The sequence below is a fragment of the Schistosoma mansoni genome, chromosome W (assembly GCF_000237925.1).
Source record: "Schistosoma mansoni strain Puerto Rico chromosome W, complete genome".
Classification (NCBI taxonomy): domain Eukaryota; kingdom Metazoa; phylum Platyhelminthes; class Trematoda; order Strigeidida; family Schistosomatidae; genus Schistosoma; species Schistosoma mansoni.
In genome coordinates this window covers 25,698,050-25,718,594 of record NC_031502.1, presented here as the reverse complement: position 1 = coordinate 25,718,594, position 20,545 = coordinate 25,698,050, and the positions used below count along the sequence as shown (strand labels likewise).

General features: G+C 34.8%; 1 protein-coding gene across 1 annotated transcript in view; it reads left to right on the top strand.

Annotated features, from left to right (window-relative positions):
• The window catches only part of Smp_165800 (putative atp-binding cassette transporter), a gene marked incomplete at both ends in the record, with an annotated part of 87,689 nt that overhangs the window by 45,817 nt on the left and 21,327 nt on the right, over window positions 1-20,545 (top strand). The window contains 7 exons of the mRNA XM_018789133.1: window positions 77-435; window positions 1,799-1,937; window positions 2,040-2,123; window positions 9,378-9,487; window positions 13,363-13,628; window positions 14,985-15,302; window positions 17,443-17,711. Coding sequence (XP_018654606.1) covers window positions 77-435; window positions 1,799-1,937; window positions 2,040-2,123; window positions 9,378-9,487; window positions 13,363-13,628; window positions 14,985-15,302; window positions 17,443-17,711 — 1,545 coding nt within the window. The remainder of the gene's footprint in view (window positions 1-76; window positions 436-1,798; window positions 1,938-2,039; window positions 2,124-9,377; window positions 9,488-13,362; window positions 13,629-14,984; window positions 15,303-17,442; window positions 17,712-20,545) is intronic.

Sequence of the window (20,545 nt, the reverse complement as noted above, 5' to 3'; positions counted from 1 at the left end):
GATTCTCATATATAATCGTTTCAAATGTTACAGAAAGCCATGATAATTGGATTTTATCTTTGTTCTATCCTACTAGGCACAACAGTCTTTGGGTTACTGTCCACAATTTGATGCACTCTTACCGTATCTTACTGGACATGAAACATTGCAGTTGTTTGCTCGTCTACGTGGAGTTCATGAAGGGCTTTTGAATACAGAAATCGATCAACTATTAAGTGATCTAAACTTAACCAGTCTTGCTCACGTTTTAGTCAGTCGATACAGTGGTGGAAATCGACGAAAGTTAAGTGTAGCAATAGCTCTTGTTGGTGAAACTCCGCTTATTTGTTTAGATGAACCTACTACCGGTGTAGATCCAATATCACGTAGACATATTTGGGATTTGCTCTTAAAATATAGACGTCAAGGACGTACACTGGTACTCAGCTCACATAGGTATGATACATTTTTGTTGTGTTTTCAATTATTTACGTATACATATTATTTACTTATAAAGTTGACAATCTTATTGTTTTTATTTAAATGTGAATACTCAGAACATAAGTAAGCTAAGTAATTTAAGTTAGGCTTTTTCTTATTTCCATAACATTTAACCAAAATATGTAACATACTTAATATATAACGTTTTCGTTTTTAAGGCCTGTAGAAAACAACAATAAAAAATCATGTGTCCTTGACTGTCAACTAGATTTCGAAATCGTGTGACATTAGTTCGTAGAAATCATCTGAACGTTGAACAAACGTTTTCACTTTTTGACTGGTCAGGAATACGTAATGCCGAATCCTTTTGCTACAAAATCTTGTGTATTGTGTTCACTTACCTATCCTTTATTCACTGCGCCATTACGTATTCTTCCAGTCTAATCACCTTACAACAAATACTCAAATCGATATATTTTCTCATTTAAACTGGTAGATAAGACAACTTCACGATGAAAGTGTATCAACTGGGTTGGCGCAAAATAACGGTTCATTTGTATCACTTCTACTATATGTAGATTGTTAGAGGGACGGGCCTTAGTACATTCTCTGGTGGATTCGGTCGATCGATTGTCACGTCTAACATGTTCAGTTAAATGCCCTCTCAAATCTAATAGCTCGGGAAAACAGTTTGTAAAATGAGATAAAATCAAATAATAGTGTTTGTTATTGGGTAAAAACGTTCCGGTAAATTCGCTACCTATCATCAGAGTTTTGTACAATTTTCACCAATTTAACTTCTGACGAGAATACCTATTATATTTTATCCCTCAGATCAGGCATACTTGGATTGATTTCCTAATAATTCAACGTTGAAGTATTTCAGGTGGTTCGAAATACACATTATATTTTCATGATCAATAATGCCTTTCATATCTGAAAACAATACATACTCTAGTTTCGTACAAACAAGTTAACTTCACCAGATACATATATGCTATATAGTTTAATGTAGACAATATATAGCTATTCTGTCATTAGTAGATGACTTTGCATTCGAAGAGACCGAAGTAATTTTTTTGCTCGGACCTGTTTTCCAAAACATCCTAGTCATATTATACCTGAATCATGAATGATGTTCTTTATACCATCTGCACCATCTGTTTTGTTGTGACAAGCTTGTCTAACCACATTAATGTCTATCTAACATTATAACTTTGTTCCTATGATTATCATCACTAACGGTGTCAATTTACAGTAGGCCAACGGAAATGGATACTATTTATGTTTTTGTGCTCAAATAACAGTTGAGGAACCTTTCGTTTCATTATGATTTGGTTCGAATAATTTTTCTCCTTCGTTCGTTTTCTGTTTTCAGTATGGAAGAATGTGAAGCATTATGTTCTCGTGTCAGTATTATTGTCAATGGTAGAATGAAATGTTTAGGAACGTGCCAACACCTAAAAGCACGTTTCGGTCATGGCTATAGTCTTAATGTACAAGTGAGGATTCCAATGGTAAATCATCATCTCAGTTCACTTAATACTGAACCAACCGTGTCATCAACATCAAGTTCCTATGTTCCCAGTGTTGTCATTAGTCCCCATGTCCCACATCAGTTGTCATTAATTAATGCAGTAGATAATGTGGATAGTTTTATTAAACGTGAATTTCCTGATGCACGTTTAGTTGACCGACATCAGGTAAATGCATTCTTTCTCCATGGTAAAATTTCTTAATCTGATATTTCTTCATATTTGGTTATTTTTGTATATTACATTATGCTACTTATTAAAACTCAATAACTAATTTCAATTTCGATTATTTAGAGCAAAACACCTTGGTTGTTGCATTATTGTGTTCATATGAACCTGTAACATTCTGTTTATTTGTCATTGTAATGATAACTTATTAAGGTGTATTTCATGTTTTTCCAAGAACAACTAAAAAAATTAAGAAATTCATGCACCAGGTACGTGGATGTACCACACTCGAATTGTAAGCGCTAATAGTACCACTCGGTTGTGAGTTAAAGACTTCAACATTCTGTCGGTTTTATTATTTTGGAATCAGGACTGTATGCACTACTCATGTTACAGTGGTCGTATTGTATTACTCACCTGGTAGATTCCAGCTAACTCTGGTCAAGGGCACAAAGTTTTAAGGTGATATTTTTTCTACTGTATACGTGACATTTATAAGTATTTTCAATGGGTAAAGGGGTATGTCTACTTCACTTTTGATCATTGACGCGAGACATGTGGTGTTTATTTACAGGGCGTACTAGCATATCATTTGCCAACAGATGGGGAGAAATCAAATACGCTTAAGTCATATATTCAACTTGATGGAAACGAATAAAACACGTCTCGGACTACTGAATTATTCAATTAGTCAAACGACTCTAGAACAAATATTTATAGATTTGATTAAACTACAAGAACCTGTAAATCAATAATTTTAACCCATAGTATCATGCATCAGTTTTTAAACCTTGGTCAATTAACAATCAGAAAAATCCAGAGATCAGGACGTATACATTACGTTTATCATTATAATTATATCATATTTTTAATTCTTATTTTCAATTGAGTTCTGGATATTGTTTTCTCTGTCTTTTGTAATATGTGGGAGATTATTTAAGCCTGATTAATGACAGTTTTTCAATGATTCCTTATGCAGTCGCCACTCTACGTTTATTATCGCTTATTGAACCTGCTTAACACAATATTATTGTCTATCGTGTGATTAGAAAATCATCCATATTTTATTGTTTTTACACACACTTCGTTTCATGTGAATTTTTATGTCACATTAATAATAGTTTTCTGTAGAAATATATATTTTTTGCTTTTAAAGGGATAAATTTTAGTGAGTGACTTGAAAAACAAACTCAAAAATCATTTTAAAGAGATATATGGAAGTGACAACAATTCGTTTTTGAGTTTTATTAAGGTAGGATAGCACTTAGCAGTGGAATCGAGGGCTTTTGTTTAATCCTATTTAGGACTCATCAGTTGGATTCCAGTGTCAGGCTTAACAATGGGACGCGAATTTAGTACTTTTTGCTTCAAACTTCTACTCATTAGTCACTGAGTTCAGTAAACCATTATCTCTCTCAAAGGATATAACCTTTTTGAGGCTCCGTATTTTCCCGTTGTTGATGTTTAGGATTACAGTTTATCAGTCTCTATACATACAATCCGATAATTATAATGATTCACTTTTCATTGACTTAAAATCAGTTTAAATGAACTGTATATTGACATAGTCTAATACTAAAAATAACGTAAACATAAGGAGTGATCATGAAACAAAAAATGTTAAGGTAATGTATGAATGGATACAAAATAGCCCTGTATAATTAAGCTTTATCTCCTCTTGCAAGCACGTCTTTTTTTTAGAGGACTAATGAAAACAATCTTAAGAAGATTTTTTTTCCACTAAATTACAACCTCCGACTTTTCGATAAATTTATTAACACTGAACTCTTATCAATTTTTGTCCAGTTTAAGCACTCATTAAAATATAACTTACTGTCACTATCAACTGAACTGGGACCACAGATATAAATTTTTCAAAACAATTGCCTTCAATATATACTTGGATCATAAAATGATTGCTTCGTTTTGCTCACTACTAGTATTTCCAACAACCGATTCCACCCTTGTGTAAATTAAATTTGTAACACAGCATAAAAAATTATGAATCTAAATCATATAAAAAATACATTAATGTCCATACCCGTCAATCGTGATCATTGTTTTAGAGCCAACAGAACCACTAAACACTAATCTCAAAATACGATAATTGGATTTGAACTTGACTAATAGGTCGACAGTCGATTGTAAACTGTCTTCCTATGTCTTCATCATACTTGAAGAAAGGTAATATTCTGGAATACTTAAACTGTCAGCGCACAACATATATACACCTTTTCATAATAAGAATAGTGTCGAATAACTTAGAAAGTTGCCCTCTTATAAAATTGAAAAAATCTCTATATCTCAAAATGATTGAATTTTGAATAGAGACTAACTGAATAATATTGTAACGAAGACCTTGGTTTGATCTATCTTAGATGATCATCTCCAAAGAGACAAAAGACAGCACAGAATATTTGTTCAGTACTAGCTGGTTCTCAAAAGTCACGAAGCTGATAACAATTCTCGATCAAATTTTATTTCAATCTAATACAAATAGTCACCGTAATAAGCAACTAGAAGTATGTTCAATTCCTTTAAAAACAAACTCAGGTCATCAGAGTACATCTTAATAAATCAAACAATCTTTGTACTTTTCTATCTGGGCAATTTGTTGTTATGGTGACTTCGTATGAGAATAAGTCATTTTTTTATATTTGTTTGATTTGACTCTTATTTCCTAGTAAATAAAGAAACATTCATCAAACTATTGAGCTTATTTAACTAATTAAATAAACAAACATGAAAGTATTCATCACCGTTACTATTATTATTAATCAATTCACAAGCGAAAATGTTGGAAATACATTTAAATTCTGTCCCACATTAATTAATGGATCTTTTGTCCTCATAAAAAAATCGTACAAAATGTCATACTGTCCTATTTGAAAAACGAAAATCACCTTTTATCCTACACAAATAGCTGGAAATGAATACATCTCTTTAATTATATGCATGTTTGTGTAAACTCTACTTGTATGACCTGTTTAAACCAGTGTTTTTGAACAATTTTACTTCCTTAACAATCCTTAATTCATATACTGTAATTTTTAGGTGTCTTAAACAAAGCTGTGTATTTGGAACGCTAATTCAGATGTACCTCTATAAAGCCCTATGAAGAGTTATTTCAAAGAGTCTCATTCTTTATATATCTGCAATTTCAATATGACAGTAACTATTTTGATTATCTAAATGAGTGATTAGATTTTAATGATGAGACAGCCTACTTTTTGTGAAACGAGTTTGATAATTTATTATTATTATTATTTAAACACATAAATATTGGTACAAAAAAGCACCAGATAAATATGCGCCTCACAAATCTCATTTGATTTGTGTGAGGGCTGTGATACTGCCCAGGTGCCCAGACTGAAGCAGGCGGTTTTCTTAGGGGGCCACACCCCGAGACTTTGACCTAAAGGTCTGATCCACAAGGCAGTGGAGCATCGTAAGGAGATGCTGTCCCATGGTAGCCGGTGACCAACGAATGATTCGTACGCTATTTGTTCCCTCAGGATACTGGAGCCCATGTACACCATTGGTTTGGAATCAGGGTTATCCAACTCCCCTAGGTAAACTTTCCGTGTCTACCAACCCGGTTAAAGTGCCGAACATTCGCTTTTCGTGAACAACACCCCTGCCTCCTGAAGGCAGTGAGTAGGACTTCCCTGGAAGAGGCTATATATTCGCGTGGCCATGTGAGAGCATTTGGAGAGAGAGAGCGGACTCTCCCCACTCTCGGCCGTACCAGGGCATTTGGGGGCCGAAATAGGAAAAAATAGATTAGATTAATTTAGATGAGCGATTATTACTTGACAAAATCACAATGCATTGTGACTCAATCAGTGATAATATCATAGATAAAACTAATTAGGTTTTACTTCAATAAGGACCAACAAATCCCATTATCGAACAGGATGAATGAGAAATAGCTATTAGTTCGCTTTAAAATGACTTAACTCGACATCTAAAGCTGCTAGAAATAACAAACAATGTAAAGATGCTAAACTCAATTACAATTCATTTTTGCGAAAGCATGAACTCACATAAAGTAGATTATTATCTGTTCGGTTCACAACACATTATGTGAGCAGAGTTCAAAAGGAAACAAAATATGCCTAAAGGTTATGAATTACATTCCAGATTATATGTTTTACGTTTCGTCGGAATGGAACCAGTATATGTAAAAAGTAAAAAGGCCGTTGGTTTACTGATACTGAATAACTACACCATTAAAAGGAAACAGATTAACGACAAAAAGTTATGAAGATGTATGGATTATCGGACGGTAAAGTGTAGATCTCGCTCTTATGCAAAATATGATTTTAATGCAGATCAACCAAATAAACCTAATCATGTTCAAGATAAAGCTAACTTAGAAGCAAAATAGTAATCTCTGTAATAAAAGATTGAATATCATCAAATCATAGCTAAGACAGCTGCCGGTTTGACGATTGAAGCTTCAGCTCATCTTCCAGCTGTGATCTAGTATTCTTTCTGAGTCCGAATTAATCGAATACAGTCGTCTGAAAACAAGTAGGCTACGAGAGTCGAAACTCCCTTCTGCATGATATTGAACTAGGAGAAAAATGAATTTTGATATTTCCTACAACTCAGAATCAGGAATGGAACAGTCAGGACCTCTTCGCTTCTGTTTACACAGATCTACACAGATTATGCTGTGGAATTCAATGCTACTATTCTCTTGGTTTACATTCTAATGAATAACGAAAGTATAAAGTTGTATATGTGCATCTTCAACGAACTTAGCAAACTATATACAAAGTAAATCCCTCAACTATCACGACTGATTATGAATGTTTAGCCAATATCAGCATATTAACGTCTATGTATAAATATATTACAAAGTCTCAAGACGAGGAGGCCATAGCGAACTAATTATCCTAATTGTACTGTGAAATATCCACATTTACATTGTGGAAGATGCTTTGAAAAAACAAAAGAGTTTAAATGTATTGAAAATGGAACGGTTGGTTTCTGGCATCCAGCAACAGTGTAGAATAAAATGTTCAAGCAGGTAGAAGCACGCATTAAACTACTTGTCAATGATTATGGAAACAGATTCATAAATCGGTATTTGGATCCTCACTTTTGATTTATTACATTTAGTCGGTTAATATACTTATGACATTATTTTATCTTTTTGTCCCTGGATTAACTGATATTCCCTCTTTTGATGCTTACTCCTACACAAGATACTTTGTTGATATGCATACTATGGAACTGTATCATTTTTAAATGATAATATTTATTTTAAACAGGATTATTAGGTGAGCAATACTAAGCGTGATCTGATCCTACTCTAATGGAGTTGAACTTTTTATACTGTTCTGTTTTTCCCTGAACAATACAGCTCATGAATTAATAAATTTTAAGGACCAACCGTTTTTTTTTTTAAATATATAATTCATGTTTAATAATGGTGTCAACTTGTCCCATTCTAAAAAGTAAAATTAATTAGAGCAAAGTGGATATCACAAAATAGAAACAAATTTAAAAGTGGTAAGCAGAGATGGATAGTGGCTAACAGTGAAATCCAGGACGCGCGTTTCGTCCTATTTGGGACTCGTCAACTGGATGTGCCTGCATCTCAGAATTGGTGTCCACTGTGGGACTCGAACCCAGTACCTTTCGCTTGAAACGCCATCGCGTTATCCACTCGGCCACTGAGTCCCAGAGTGAACATCAACTCTGAGATGCAGGTACATCCAGCTGACGAGTCCCAAATAGGACGAAACGTGCGTCCTGAATTCCACTACTAGCCACTATCCATCTCTGCTTACCATACTTGTGAATTTAGGCTATATCGAGGCAATATGCACATATGCCAATTAGAGACTGACCAGTTGCAGTCCTAAAAACATCAATGGGAAGATTCAAACAAACAATGCTAAATGAATTTAAATTTAAAAGTGATTCAAAATCGTATCGATGTTAGTTAATTGTGATCAACCAATAAGAAGGAAGACAGAATTTAAAAAGTTACTTGATTGTAATTGGTTGGTTAGTATTATAAAACATTCTCCAAACCACCAACATTATTTTTTTATATCCCAGTTTATCTGCGCATAAATCTTTTGCTTCTGAACAGTATGCTAAACAACATGAATACAATAATTAAAGGTTTCATTCTATTAAATCTATTTCTAGTTTATTCTCGTTATTGTCGTAGCGTCCATTTGGGTAAGTCATTAAAACCTAAACAATTTCACTCTTGTGGTTTAATAACCCACATTTTAATTTCATAAGAACACGAGCTGATAACAATATCATGTTTTAATGTCACAAATTTAATCCAGAAGTTCAAGTTTTGTGATCACATTTCTTTTGAAACATCAAGTCAATGGCAGATTCTCATCAACATTCTCCAACCAGTTAACCTAATGAAAAACAGAACAAATCAGTTCTAGCTTTTATTTAAGTAAAAAATGCAATATAGCTAATTACTTGTTCATTGTTTGTTGACTGTTTAGAGTACAAACTTTAGTAAGCAGCTACTTTTTTGTTAAATAACTCGATAACTAAGAAAAATAATGATCACCGTTCAGTTTTAGCTATCAATAATTATGCCTCACAACCTGTTGTATAACATATCATTATATTTTATTTAAAGGTAAACTAATTTACGTAAGCATCAGCCGAACATTCTAAGACCGAGTGTAAAATGAGACATGTTTTCAACTTTGGTAAACAACTTTAAATATTATAGTATACAGTATTCGATGTTCATAGGGTGGAAGCAAAGAAAACTGTTTAACTTTTCAATGCACTGTTTGGATAAATCTGTTATTTGTTGCTTTCAGATGAACAAAAATTAAGACAGCTGAATGAAAACTAATTTTCTGTTTAAGGTCCAGTGTTTCTTCAAAGCATTCAAACCCAGCGAGCCAAACTATTGAATTTACACAGTACTTAGAGTCACACTCTTGTTTCTATAAACCTCAACAACACCACATGGTCATGTTAACCAACTCCTTAGTTGAATATTTATGTTAAACTCTGATATAAAATCAGTTTTTCATTGTTAAAGAAGGGTGCCACAAAGAAATAATTCTGAAAAAACTAGGTTTGAAAAAATATTGATTCTATTCGAATTAAAATCAAATTTAGTACTTCAAAATCCTGTTTCAGTAGCCTCCTTGCTTCTTCGCATGCTGACTCGTTGAATTATCTCCTTTCATCAATCTTGAATGATCTCCAGGGAAAGAAATTATTTATTTCTAATAACGGTAGGACGTTAGCGTGACGCAATTACTTAAGGATGTAGACTTCATGCAACATGTCTTTCATCTGTTCGCTCGTGTCATGACGGACTTTCAGTCTGTGGAGAAGCCTTCAACTAGGTAAAATCATTATGTTTGCTTTGAAATGTAATTTTCTACGATGATTAGAAGTATTCAAATTATCGTACCAAATAGGAATTCCTGGAACAGTGAAATTTACAGCAAATAGAACTAGATGAGCACAAATGAACGTATTATATTTGGAATTCGAAATCAGTAGGCGATCAAGTACAAAAGAATCATTAGTTCGTACAAAGACCACATTTTCTTATTACTTTTAAATTACTGTTCTAGCTAACAACGTTGGTCAGATTCATGGAAAACTTGGAAAAATCAGAGAGCAGTTGGTCAATGGGACTTATATATACATCATATATACTCCAGGATCCTAAATTTTGACTATTTTCATGTCGTTTCGGATCAATCCATTCAAATTAAAACGTAACCGTTTATCGAAACAATTGCTTTAGACTGGAAGCTAGAAGTGACTTTTCATATCATCACTGATTTCATTATTACTAAATCGTTTTGTGAGAGTTTCTTTGAAAGCAGATAAATCAAACAAAATATTGAACGATCACTTGAAAGAACAAAATATGATTTAGATCAAACAACATTTACTGAAACTCAAAGATGCTATGAGTCACATTTTTATCAATTTATGCCTGTAGCTCTTCTAGAGTTACTGCCGGTCCCAAGCCCGGGTAAAGGAGGAGGGTTGGGCATGGGGTTAGCGACCCCATCCCGTAGAAAAGCTAACTCGCTAAAAAACGCTAACCAGAAAAAATTATTCAAACCATTTAAACTCTGCCCTGGGAGTTGAAGGAATAATTATGACGTCTCGTGATAAAAGCCGAAATTATTCGGAAGTCACGAGACCGATGCACCTTCTAACAACCAGAGCAACACTCTTTATAGGTACATGGAACGTCCGGACAATGTGGGAGACAGGAAAGACCAGCCAAATAGCAATGGAAACGAGGAGATACAACTTGGCAGTACTCGGAATCAGCGAAACCCATTGGACACAAACTGGACAACAAAGGCTAGGTACAGGAGAGATGCTGCTGTACTCCGGTCACGAAGGGGAAAATGCTCCACACACTCAGGGAGTTGCTCTAATGCTATCCAAAGAAGCACGAAATGCACTTGTGTGATGGGAATCTCATGGACCCAGGATAATCAAGGCATCATTCAGAACAAAGAAGCAAGGGATCACAATGAACGTTATCCAATGTTATGCACCCACCAATGACAGCAACGACGATGATAAAGATCAGTTCTATGAAAGGCTGCAATCAATTATAGAGAATTGCTCACAAAAGGACCTGACCATCCTGATGGGAGATCTAAATGCTAAAGTTGGAGTGGACAACACAGGATATGAAGATGTAATTGGACGACATGGACTAGGAGAGAGAAATGAAAATGGGGAGAGACTTGCAAACCGGTGTGCATTCAACAAATTGGTTATAGGCGGCACAATATTCCCACACAAACGCATACACAAAGCTACATGGATCTCACCGGACCAAACCACAGAGAACCAGATAGATCACATCTGTATCAACAAAAAATTCCTAAGATCAATGGAAGATGTGAGAATCCGGAGAGGAGCTGACATAGCTTCAGATCACCACCTGGTTGTGGCCAAGATGAGACTGAAGCTAAAGAAACACTGGACAACTGGACAAACAGCACTACAAAGGTTCAATACAGCCTTCCTTCGAGATACTGACAAGCCCCGTGAATTCAAGATAACTATCAACAACAGGTTCCAAGCTCTACAGGATCTACTGAATGAACAAGAAACTACGACGGAGGACAACTGGAAAGGGATAAAAGAAGCACTAACTTCAACGTGTCAGGAGGTTCTTGGTCCTAAGAAGCATCATCACAAGGAATGGATATCTATGGGAACCCTGGACAAAATTCAAGAAAGGAAAAACAAGAAACTAGCAATTAACAACAGCCGAACACGAGCAGAGAAAGTTAAAGCACAAGCAGACTACGCAGAAGCAAACAGGGAAGTGAAGAAAAGCATTAAAGCCGACAAACAGAAATACATGGGAGAACTAGCAACGGCGGCGGAAAAAGCTTCAAGAGAAGGGAATATGAGACAACTATATGATACAACGAAGAAATTGGCAGGAAGATATAGCAAACCAGAGAGACCAGTCAAGGACAAAGAAGGAAAGACAATCACTGAGATTCAAGAACAGAGGAAAAGATGGGCAGAATACTTCGAAGAACTGCTGAATAGACCAGCCCCATTGAACCCACCGAACATCGAAGCAGCCCACACTGACCTTCCTATAGATGTCACTCCACCAACGATCGAAGAAATCAAGATGGCCATCAGACAAATCAAAAGTGGGAAGGCGGCAGGACCTGACAATATACCAGCAGAAGCACTGAAGTCAGACATTGAAATAACTGCAAATATGCTTCACCTTCTATTCAAGAAGATTTGGGAAGAGGAACAAGTTCCAATGGACTGGAAAGAATGATATCTCATCAAGATACCAAAGAAAGGAGATCTGAGCAAATGTGAGAACTACAGAGGCATCAGTTTGTTATCAGTACCAGGAAAAGTTTTCAACAGAGTGCTGCTGAATCGGATGAAAGACGCAGTAGACGCCCAACTTCGAGATCAACAGGCTGGATTCCGTAAGGATAGGTCGTGCACAGACCATATTGCGACACTACGAATCATCGTTGAACAATCAGTTGAGTGGAACTCATCACTATACGTCAACTTCATTGACTATGAGAAGGCGTTTGACAGCGTGGACAGGAGAACATTATGGAAACTTCTTCGACACTATGGAGTTCCTGAAAAGATTGTCAACATTATCCAAAACTCATACGATGGACTACAGTGCAAAGTCATGCATGGAAGACAGCTGACAGATGCATTTCCAGTAAGGACCGGAGTCAGACAAGGCTGTCTACTCTCCCCATTCCTCTTCCTTCTAGTGATTGACTGGATTATGAAGAATTCGACATCTGACGGGAAATACGGAATACAATGGACTTCTCAGAATCAATTAGATGATTTGGACTTCGCAGATGACCTAGCCCACCTCTCTCATACACACGAACAAATGCAGATGAAGACCGCAAATGTAGCAGCAGCCTCCGCATCGATAGGCCTCCACATTCACAAAGGTAAAAGCAAGATTCTCAAATGCAACACGGAGAACACCAACCCAATCACACTTGATGGAGAAACTCTGGAAGAGGTGGAAACATTCAAGTACCTGGGGAGCATCGCTGATAAACAAGGAGGATCTGATGCAGATGTAAAGGCGAGGATTGGCAAAGCAAGGGCAGCATTTTTACAATTGAAGAACATATGGAACTCAAAGCAACTGTCCACTTACTTCAGAGTGAGAATCTTTAATACGAATATCAAGACAGTCCTACTGTATGGAGCTGAAACGTGGAGAACTACTACGACCATCATCAGGAAGGTGCAAGTATTTATAAATAGTTGTCTACGCAAAATACTCAACATCCATTGTCCGGATACTATCAGCAACAGCGTTTTATGGGAGAGGACAAACCAGCTTCCAGCTGAAGAGGAAATTAGGAAAAGACTTTGGAAGTGGATCGGACATACATTAAGGAAATCACCAACGTGCATCACGACTCAATCCCTAACTTGGAATCCGGAAGGGAAGTGGAAAAGAGGAAGGCCAAAGAACACACTACGCCGGGAAATAGAAGCAGATATGAAAAGGATGAATAGTAACTGGAAAGAACTGGAAAGGAAGGCTCAGGACAGAGTTGGATGGAGAATGCTGGTGAGCGGCCTATGCTCCTCGACGAGGAGTAACAGGCGTAAATAAGTAAGTTAGTATGTGAATTTTAAATTTTAGATTCTACCTAAAAAGTACTATCTAATATAAACTAATTTTTTACTATATCAGGGTGCATACACCTTGCAAGTTCTCCTACCATTCTTACCTTCCCTGTGAAAAAGTTATTTTATTCCAAATGAATAATGAAATAACTTGTTTTGTGCCTTTAGTGATATTTCTTCCAGAAGAACAATCGTATTTGAATCTAGCGGCAGAATTAGCAATTAACAGACATAATTTGTTGCAAGACAATATGTCGGATAAATATGTAACTGCATATTTTCATAGAATTAACCACGAAGATTTACGTTCATGGAGTAATTCTATCAAAAACAGTGAGTGGCTATGTTCAGTTTATATGACTGTTGTAGTTTTCTCATTCGAATAAATTTCCATTATTATGTCCATTCTGTATAAGAAGGACGCATCAATCACTTTGGGTGGTTATATTTGATTCTAGTAAACGGAATACACCCACTAAGATATTAAACAAGAAAGATTGGTTCAGCGAATAGTTCTCTTTTTGGTGAATTCATTTTCAAAGCTGTACAATCGCAAATATATATATACTCATTTTTCAGGATGATAATAATTACAACAATAACGATAATAAACTTCTGTTAGACATGGTGACAGTGAAGGTAGAATAAACAAAGGTGTCAAAATAATTTTTTATAATTTAAGCAAGGAAAACTTAATAATCGTTTGATTGTTAATGGCTTAAATATTCATCAAAAGATAGATAGGAAAGTCATCATTGGTAAAGGATGACTCAGGATGATAAGATAAAATGTTGAAATTGAGATTAAATGTAATCAGGAGGATCGTAGAAACAGAAATAAACCAGAGTGGGGGGTACGAGATTTAAGGAGAAGATGGAAGAGAAAGCAGATGGCTGTAAAGGAAGAAGAGTATGAAGATAAAAGAGAAAAATTATAAGACACTAAGACCATAGTAGAAGAAGAGGTTGTACCAATTTCTTTTGGACACACAATTCTGGTTTTCTCAGATGTATGGCTATCGCTTCGTCAGTGCTAAGAAGATTCAATATAATTGTCTTTGGAGAACTACTACTTACCTTGTAGATGACTTTCAATGCAGAGTATGTCTTGATTGAGTGACCTGTGTTCGCAAAGTGTTCGATTATTGAACTTCTTATTGAAATATTTCCTCCTCCTCTGGTTCAATAGAACCAAGAATGAAGAATTAAAAATTCTATTGACGTATTGGCGTAACGAACATCCAGAGTTAATATTTTCGTTGTGATTGAAACCTTATGGCTGTTTAGTGTGAATAGTGTTCAACTTCTTATTTTATTAAGTAATAAAATGGATTAGCTTATTATATTTACGTCAGACATAAATCATGTAAGTGCAATTGTGTGACTAACACAATAGAGAGCTAATATTAATAATAGTTGCTCTACAGACTAGAAATAAGTAAAATCTAAGACTAATTTATAATTTCTCTATTCTAAATATGCACATCTAATCCATCTGAAAGCATTCACTACTAGTAATTTAAATTTATACGCAATTATATGTATGGAATCTTTCCATGTTAATACACAGACATTTCACAGCTTTCATACAAAAGCTTAAACGATTTGTAGGTTGTTTTTTTGTACTGCTTACAAGCAGCTGAAAAACGAGGTATTTTATAGCGAACCACTTGATCATTCTTCCTTTCAGTTTGCTTGAATATACAAAATGATACGGCAAAACATCCAGATCTTTTGATTGATCTTACACCGCCATCGCAAGCCAGTTGTGGTATTCAGAAATTAGCTCAACAAATTGATTCCGGAATTATATCACTTAATTATTTTGACTGCCCACCGTTATACATTAATCAAACTCTCCTAAATAAATCAAATCTCATCACAGAATTGAATATACCATCAGTAAAGTTCCCTCCTGGAGCATTGGCATCTGCATTATCTGCTTTTGCGAATACGATTTCTGGTCCTCTTCGAACAGAGACTATAATTAGAGGAAGCGATGAGACTGGTATGTATTATAGGATAAAAATGATATGTTACTGTTCATTAACTGTGTGAATATTTTTCGATCTTTGGATTATTTTACTGCTAGATATATTGTGAGTAACTTATATGTAGTTAATCAGAGCTAGAAGGAAATTTTTTAAGTGAGTAAATACCGAACAGAGTTTCTAGTTGTTATTCAATCACATTTGTTTCTCAAAAAACTGTCTCATTTATTTGGATGCCTATAATCTAAATCTAATTAGCGTAAACAGAAATGATTAATAGTGAATCAACTCGAGTTATCAGCTGGTAGCTAATAGATATTTGTATATGTCAACCGAATTAATAGTGATTTTTAATAAAACTCACTGTAATGGTCATTGACCATAAGAATTAGAAAGTTTAGCCTATAAGTAAGTAATCAAATGTTCTTTTGTTTCTCTGAATCCTTCATTAGAAATGAGTTACTTCCAAGAACTAGTAAGTACATGGTATGGTTGAAATGATCTTCTGAACTTAAAACAGTCTCACCTATTATAAAATTGTAAATCGTTTTGCTTACAACTTAATGGGGCTTCATTGACCAAGTCAACAGTGCAGCCTATCATGTACCTTAAATTGACACAATTAACGTAAGCTACAAGTCCTTCAATTGCACATTTACATTATGATGGTCTCACAGCAACGATTTCGTTGAACACTTCAACCCTATAATAAATAAATGTAATAAAATTGTATAAGAACAATTCGTCTTGATATGCACTGTTCTATGAATTGTTTTATATACTTTTCTAAAAAGCGATAGAATAGTAGAAAAATGCAACCTGCTTATCTAACAAATACGAACGACTCCTTATATCACCGGAGATTTATCACCTGATTCAATAAATACTTATTAATACAAATAAGTTTCAATTCTAAATCCAGTACTGCCTTATGATAAAATTTGTGCATACAGAGCTGAACTTTTATCCAACAACAATGAAATGAAACTAATGAGGACTTCAAAATGCTTCAATAGACATCTGCTGATGTTTTCTCATTATTATAGATAAAGTAATAGTAACTAATTAACAGTACACATTCCTGTCTATATAACTTTCAAATACCTTAATTATTACTCCTAACTATCAAGTACAACCATGATCTCTATGATATGTCAATTTGTTTGCTCAATTTGTTCTGGACGATATGTCATAAATTTAAATTTCAGGTTTTATTTCCAGTCAGCTAGAGGAAATATTTTGTAAAGTGCCATTTATATCTTTTTGACAGTGACTCATATTCTAGTTCTAAGGTGTACAAAGTCACCTGAGTAGAAAACATTTATTCGCTACTGGTGTGGTGTGTGGTACTCATGTTGACATAAGTAGTATATAACACCAGTCGGAAGAATACCTTGAAGGACGTTGGGAAGATCGAATTGAAGAGTACGGAAGGAGAGAGTTGTTGTTGTGGCAATGAAGGAATGATAAAGCTTGAGACAATTTATGGGATATTTTCAAATGAATTATTTTATTTATGGTTCTCATATTTTACCAAAATACTGTGTAATTTTGTATTGATATTTAATCAGTTGTCGCCCACTTGTGTTCTCGTTCACTACACTAGGACCTAATAATTCTCTGGAAAAACCAGTAATAAACTGAAATACCTTTGTGTAGGGTGATGCGTCGTTGCATATACTTCATTAGTTTACCCCTTACGTTTATGTACTAGAATATTCTGTGTAAAATAAAATGGGAAGCTCGACAAAAGTTTGTTGTTTTTTTTCTGTAAATTCCAAAGGACAGTTCAAATACTTTAACTTAATCTAGCTTCAAGCATAGTATGACATTTCGATATTCTTTTATTCCTCATAAACATAACAATTCCTTAGAAGCAATCATCGTTTTATAAACATCTGTTCTGTCAATAAGTTTAATCTTTTTGATGACTTCAAAACGAAGTTTATAAAAGACTCTGTGATTTCTAAGCTGTATTTATCTTTTGTATGCTTTTTCTAAATCCAGGTCCTCAAATCACATTTTCAGACTATCGTGATTATCCGTCTGTGAGACGATTCTATCTTACTTTGCCGCCACAAATGAATGAATCTCAATTAACACAGACCATAGGAGAAATAAAAAGCGTGGTTATGACTAAACTATGGCTATTATTAGTTGATTCGCCAACAGTATGGAATATACTTACAAGTGTAACTAAATCCCAGCAAACCGATGTACAAAATTGGATAATATATGAAGAGCATGTTAATTGTAATTTCTTATGTGTGGAATCGAACGTAACTGGAGAGCGAAACTGTTTGACATACAATAATTTAAACAAACTTTATTGCCTGAAGGTTGACACAGCCGGTACAGATCAACAAGAATTGAAAATGATACAAAACTATCACGGGAGAATTTGGAATAACGAATCTTTTAAACAAGTTAGTTAAAAGCTGATAAGATCAGATTACTTATTACCTTGAATAGTATAATCTGAAAAACATATGTATGATTACGACGAACTACTGAGTAATCACAATTAGGTTGATGATTCGGCCTTTTTCTAAGATAAATAGTTTAATATTTTGATATCGTGCAATGAGAGTATTTTTGCACTCTGGTGTATTATTTTTTTTATTTTATTACTAATTTTATTCACTTCATGAACATTTGACTATTGATGAGAAGGGACGAAAACACTTTTAAAACATAATGTAAATTCACTTAGTATTGTTTGTTTGAATCTGTTGTGAGTTCGTACGTTGAAGTTACCAATTTCGGTCCGTGTTCGTTCGGCGAGGCCTCCAATTCTGTAGCGCCATAAATCTGATTCCTTTTTGATCGTATAAATGATTGTTTGTTGTCAAAATATACGTACTGTCTATCCTCGTATGGTAATAAGTGACTTAATCCGCGTTGGTGAACAACGGAGTTAAATACGTCAAATTCGAGAATGGATTTAAAATACATATATTTTCTACACTCATTGATCTGGCCAGGGAATCAGAGCGATGAAGCGAACAGAAGAGAGAGAAGCAAAATGACGCGCGCTTTGGAGGTGGCTGGTAAGCCAACTCGAGAGTGAAGCGAAAATAATGCGTATTGGAGATGGCGGGGAAGCCAACCCATTTTAAGCAAGCGTTAATCAACATTTATAGTCAGACAAAAATGAATGACAGACATATGATGAATAAGATACGAAGTGTGCATACACCTACGCTCATATAAAAATATAGTCAAGGTTAATAAGCGAATAATTAAAAGATCAAAATATGACTCAATGTATAGGTGAATTGGCTTGGCCAGTAGCTAGAATGAAGTATATGGGCTTAACATATAAACTGATACTACATATCTTCCCATTGATGTTTTTAGGACTGCAACTGGTCAGTCTCTAATTGGCATATGTGCATACTGTGCGTATTGCCTCGATATAGCCTTAATTCACAAGCATTGTAGGCAGAGATGGATAGTGGCTAGTAGTGGAATTCAGGACGCGCGTTTCGTCCTATTTGGGACTCGTCAGCTGGATGTACCTCCATCTCAGAGTTGATGTTCACTCTGTGACTGTTGGTGAGAAGGGACGAAAACACTTAAAACTTTAGTAATGTAAGATTAATTTAAATAAATAACGTCTAATAAGCACATATATCGGTAGCCTATTTGGAAAACTGTCATCATCCTTGAAAAAGTAGGTTCCGAAAGGCTGGGCGTGATAATGGATTAAAACTAGAGGGAATATTTAACTGAATAAACAAATCATATTAGCAAGCTCTAAAATTATATATATATATATACCATTGTACAGCTTGATAATAAAATCAATTTAACTAAAGTAGTTGTCTCATCAACCTTGCGTTTTTTAACTTCAGCCTAAATGACATGATTTTAGATCTTTGAGCGAACATTATAGTGCAAGGCTCCAGGTATACGCTGTTGATAACTCATGATACTCATGAAAATTACTTCCGGAGATGCCTACTAACTGTTTCTAGAAATTTAGTAACAAACACACCATAGAACACTTTCAATCTATTCAAATATATTTTCCATACTTCTAACGACCCAAAAATGGAAAACATGACATCAGCACCTAAACAGTATCCTAGATTAAAGTGAAAACATAAATTGATTGGTATTTAGTTGACACAATTCATAGATTGATGACTTATTCGATAAGCGATTCACTGTTCCACCTAAGTGATCTAATATATATATTTTTTTTCCAACACTCCAACAATAGACTAACTTTAGATATCATGTCATGAGATTTACAGAATTAAATTCCCATAATCACTATCAAGTTATTTTGAAAAATGTGGTTTGCATTTTGGTGAGGAAGAGTGTTCATACAACAAAACTAGACTGTGGATTAAATATGAGCACTCAAAATCTCAATAGGCAACTAACGATGTGAAAGGTGTTATACAGAGATATTTTGAAATGACTCTGAAATCCGAAGTTCTTTTATAGACTATGTCCCCCAACTTTTTACTGGTAAAAAGTGAACCACTTGGTCAAATGAATTCCATTGTCCTTACAATGATGATGTTCTAGTCATTACTACCATATAAGGGACACTTAACTTAATCTACACACCAATGTTCATGAGTTGTAAAGTGATCTTCCAATCCTTCTTTTTCCTTTTAAATTAAAACTGACAGTTTATTGCATTGAGTGTATACGAGACTGTTAAATCTGGTCTATTGGCACTGAATTCCTTACTAGTCAATAATCAATGGCCAGAAAGCATAAAATCAACAAACACATCAAGAAAAATTTGTGATTCCCCGATACCCATTGTCGATTCCACAACGAGATTTTATCGTTATTTAGAAGCCATAACCAGGGTAAGCACCGCATTTTTATATTATTATAAAATTACGTTATATATATATATATATATATATATATATATATACCATGAAATTATATTTAAAAAGATCTCGTGGTATCACAAAATGATTATGTTGTGCTCCTGGGTTTTCTGTTGTCCTCTAACGATGGTTAGTTCGCGATGTAAATTTCAAGAAGAATACTATTTCCTTATACGTCTTGTTCTGATATGGAATGCGTCATTTGTCTGCCGTAACAATATGATCCATAAATAAAGTTCAAATAAATTCACTTAGTATTGTTTGTTTGAATCTTCCCATCGATGTGTTAGGACTGTAACTGGTCAGTCTCTAATTGGCATATGTGCATACTGTGCGTATTGCCTCGATATAGCCTTAATTCACAAGTATGGTAAGTCAGAGATGAATTATCACTGGCA